The 2514-nt window shown below is 45.5% G+C and overlaps 2 protein-coding genes across 2 annotated transcripts; both read left to right on the top strand.

Annotated features, from left to right (window-relative positions):
* Positions 1-802: 802 nt before the first annotated feature.
* Positions 803-1102, top strand: GLOTRDRAFT_134514 (uncharacterized protein; the record flags this gene model as incomplete). Its single annotated transcript, XM_007873482.1, has 3 exons — positions 803-833; positions 884-1034; positions 1093-1102. 3 exons carry the CDS (start codon positions 803-805, stop codon positions 1100-1102), a joined length of 192 nt encoding a protein of 63 aa, XP_007871673.1.
* A 536-nt stretch (positions 1103-1638) lies between these two features.
* GLOTRDRAFT_11489 (uncharacterized protein) lies at positions 1639-2004 on the top strand (the record flags this gene model as incomplete). The annotated part of the gene is made up of 1 exon (XM_007873481.1): positions 1639-2004. A coding segment is annotated over one exon (366 nt), but the record flags the coding sequence as incomplete, so codon positions are not given.
* Positions 2005-2514: the final 510 nt, after the last annotated feature.

Here is a 2514-nt window from a genome sequence, read left to right as displayed (position 1 = left end):
TGGAGTGATGGGACCGCTTAGGGCAGGTGGCGGAGCGTCGAGGCAACCTATAGGGGCTGGGATGAACAAGTGGGAGCGCAAGGGAGTTGTATGGTGCATGGTATAGCGGCGGCAAGTGCTGAGCAATCCTGTGGGTAGCGGCGGTTATTTGTTATTTATCTCCGGACGGTCGCAAAGCCATTCCTGTAGTATAAATTGTACAAAGTAGTGTACAGAAAAACAAGTTTTGCACTTCAGCATCTCAGAGAATTAGCATTACAATCTCAGTGACCCTCGAAGTCGCAAGCAACGACACCTGTCACAGGATTGTGCCTGTGGTGGTAGAAATTGCTATAGAGACTTGGTTAATTTTATTTTGCTAGGTAGAGCTCACCTGAGATAATTAAATTGACGGCGGAGATAAATCACTCGACGAGTTAGGTGTATTGGCAAAACTAGGATTGGTTATAATTCGCTAAGTTCGACACTTTCGAACTTTGATTGCGACTTTTTGGAGATAAATACTCTGGAGTGTCAACTAGTGTTTGTTTCAGGCATCAAAGTGTTTGTTTTATTTTTCTAGGTCTTCCTACGGACTACCCTACATTGTCTTACTCCTCCTTCCCCCTTGAAATATTAAAATACCCCTCAGTTGTCTCGGACCGCCTCCAACCATACTGCTAATGTTAGGTTTATTTTTTTGGTCCTTGGTGATTGTTGTGTCTGTGCATATCAGCGGGACCTCGACATAAGTCCCACCGAAGAAGATATCAAGGTCTTGGATGCTCTCATCGGGCAAGTTGACCCGGACCTGGATGTCAACATGGAGGACACCAAATCTGTCACCTCCAGCCGTGCATCCAAGCTCGCATTCAAGAAGTCGCTCGCGCAGATGACGCTGCAGACAGCAACCATGACAACAACCAGTCTATCGACTGGGGTAGTGACAAGGACCAGGGGGAGACCGTCAGTCTCGGCGACGAGGAAAACCTGGACTGCACTATCGCAGAGGCTGCTGGCTTCGACCAGAACACCTTTATCGACGAGCACTACTCGTACGTGCCATCTTCCCCTTTACAGGACTCCACTGATGCGCCATCACAGTTAGGGCAGTGTAGTGTAGATTTTAATTTGAGTCCTGTAACGTTGGCTTTAATATATTGCACTCATGCGCAAACTTATGCTGCGTGTGCAAAATGTAAGGGGAAAGATAAGGCACAACAGGGTAACACCTGGATCCTTGACTCGGGGGCCTCTCGGCATTTCACTTATGACATGAGTGACTTCATCAATTATGAGGAATTTAAGCAACCTGCAACCACTTCTACAGTGAACGGGTTTGCATGAATACTTGGGTTCGGTACGATGGTCCTGAATTATTATATCAAGGACATCAGGAACATAACCACTTGGTTATCTCCATAATACTATATGCCTGACCTGAATATTCACCTTATGTTGCTCAGACTCTTACTCCAGGATAAATTAAAAGTGTCTGGCAATGACCGACACATAAGTCTATATGAAAAGGTATTGTGTGAATCTTTATTCAGGTTTTTACCGTGGCAGCCTGGTGATTCTATCTATAGTGTCAGTACAATTCCTACACCGGATGCATACTCTATATTCCCAACGATCTATGCAGTCAATGATGGGATTATGCATGATTGCATGGGACACCCGTCTAAGCAAGTCCTGCGGCAAGCTAGGGAACACACCAAAGGTTTCCCCACCAATCTGGAGTTTCCATCGGAAGACCCAGTATGCCCTGGATGTGCGGAAGGCAAAATGCCTAATAAGGCTTTCCTGCCATCCACTCTATGGGCAAAAGAACTGCTTGAGTTTATTCATTCAGATCTTAAGTCATTTCCCATAGACTCCTACCATAAGTATCGGTACACAATCGTCTTCTTTGATGACTACACCTCCTATGGATGGGTCATGCATATGCGCTCCAAGGGTGCTGCAATTGCTAAGACTCATCAATTCCTAGCCTACATACAAAATCAATATGGCAGGAAAATTATTGCTGTTTTCAGAAAACTTGGCATGTGACCAGCACACATGATTTCGTGCTCTCGTATGTGTCTCTGCATTTTTGAATTTTATCTCGCCCATTGCTGCCTTGTTCAATGTGATTCAACTTGTGCCTGGCAGCTAAAATTCCAGGGCAGGGCCTGGCATATGTTTTTTGTGATGAGGGCATTAAAATCCGGCAGAGCACACTGTATGCGCTGTCAGCAGAACTTGCGATTGATATAATACCACCTAAATATCTCTAAGCGGTGCAGTCGTCAAGTTCCCCAAGAGAATGCTGGATTTGTCGTTGGTCGAGCAGTTCCCTTGTGTTCGATGAGGGAGAGTATAGGCTTTATAGAGGTTAAATCTCTTTGTTTCAATCTCCAGATAAACAGGTGACCAGAGGTCTACAGCTGGACTTCCAACACCAAACCTAGACTGAAGTATTTCTCACGGTAGAGAAACAGACTAGCTGTGGCAGACAGCAGACAGTACTGCAAGTCCTTCCCTTCTCTG

Source organism: Gloeophyllum trabeum (genome assembly GCF_000344685.1).
Source record: "Gloeophyllum trabeum ATCC 11539 unplaced genomic scaffold GLOTRscaffold_00245, whole genome shotgun sequence".
Taxonomy (NCBI): domain Eukaryota; kingdom Fungi; phylum Basidiomycota; class Agaricomycetes; order Gloeophyllales; family Gloeophyllaceae; genus Gloeophyllum; species Gloeophyllum trabeum.
The sequence above is the reverse complement of the archived record's forward strand: the minus strand, read 5'-3'. Positions and strand labels throughout refer to the sequence as shown.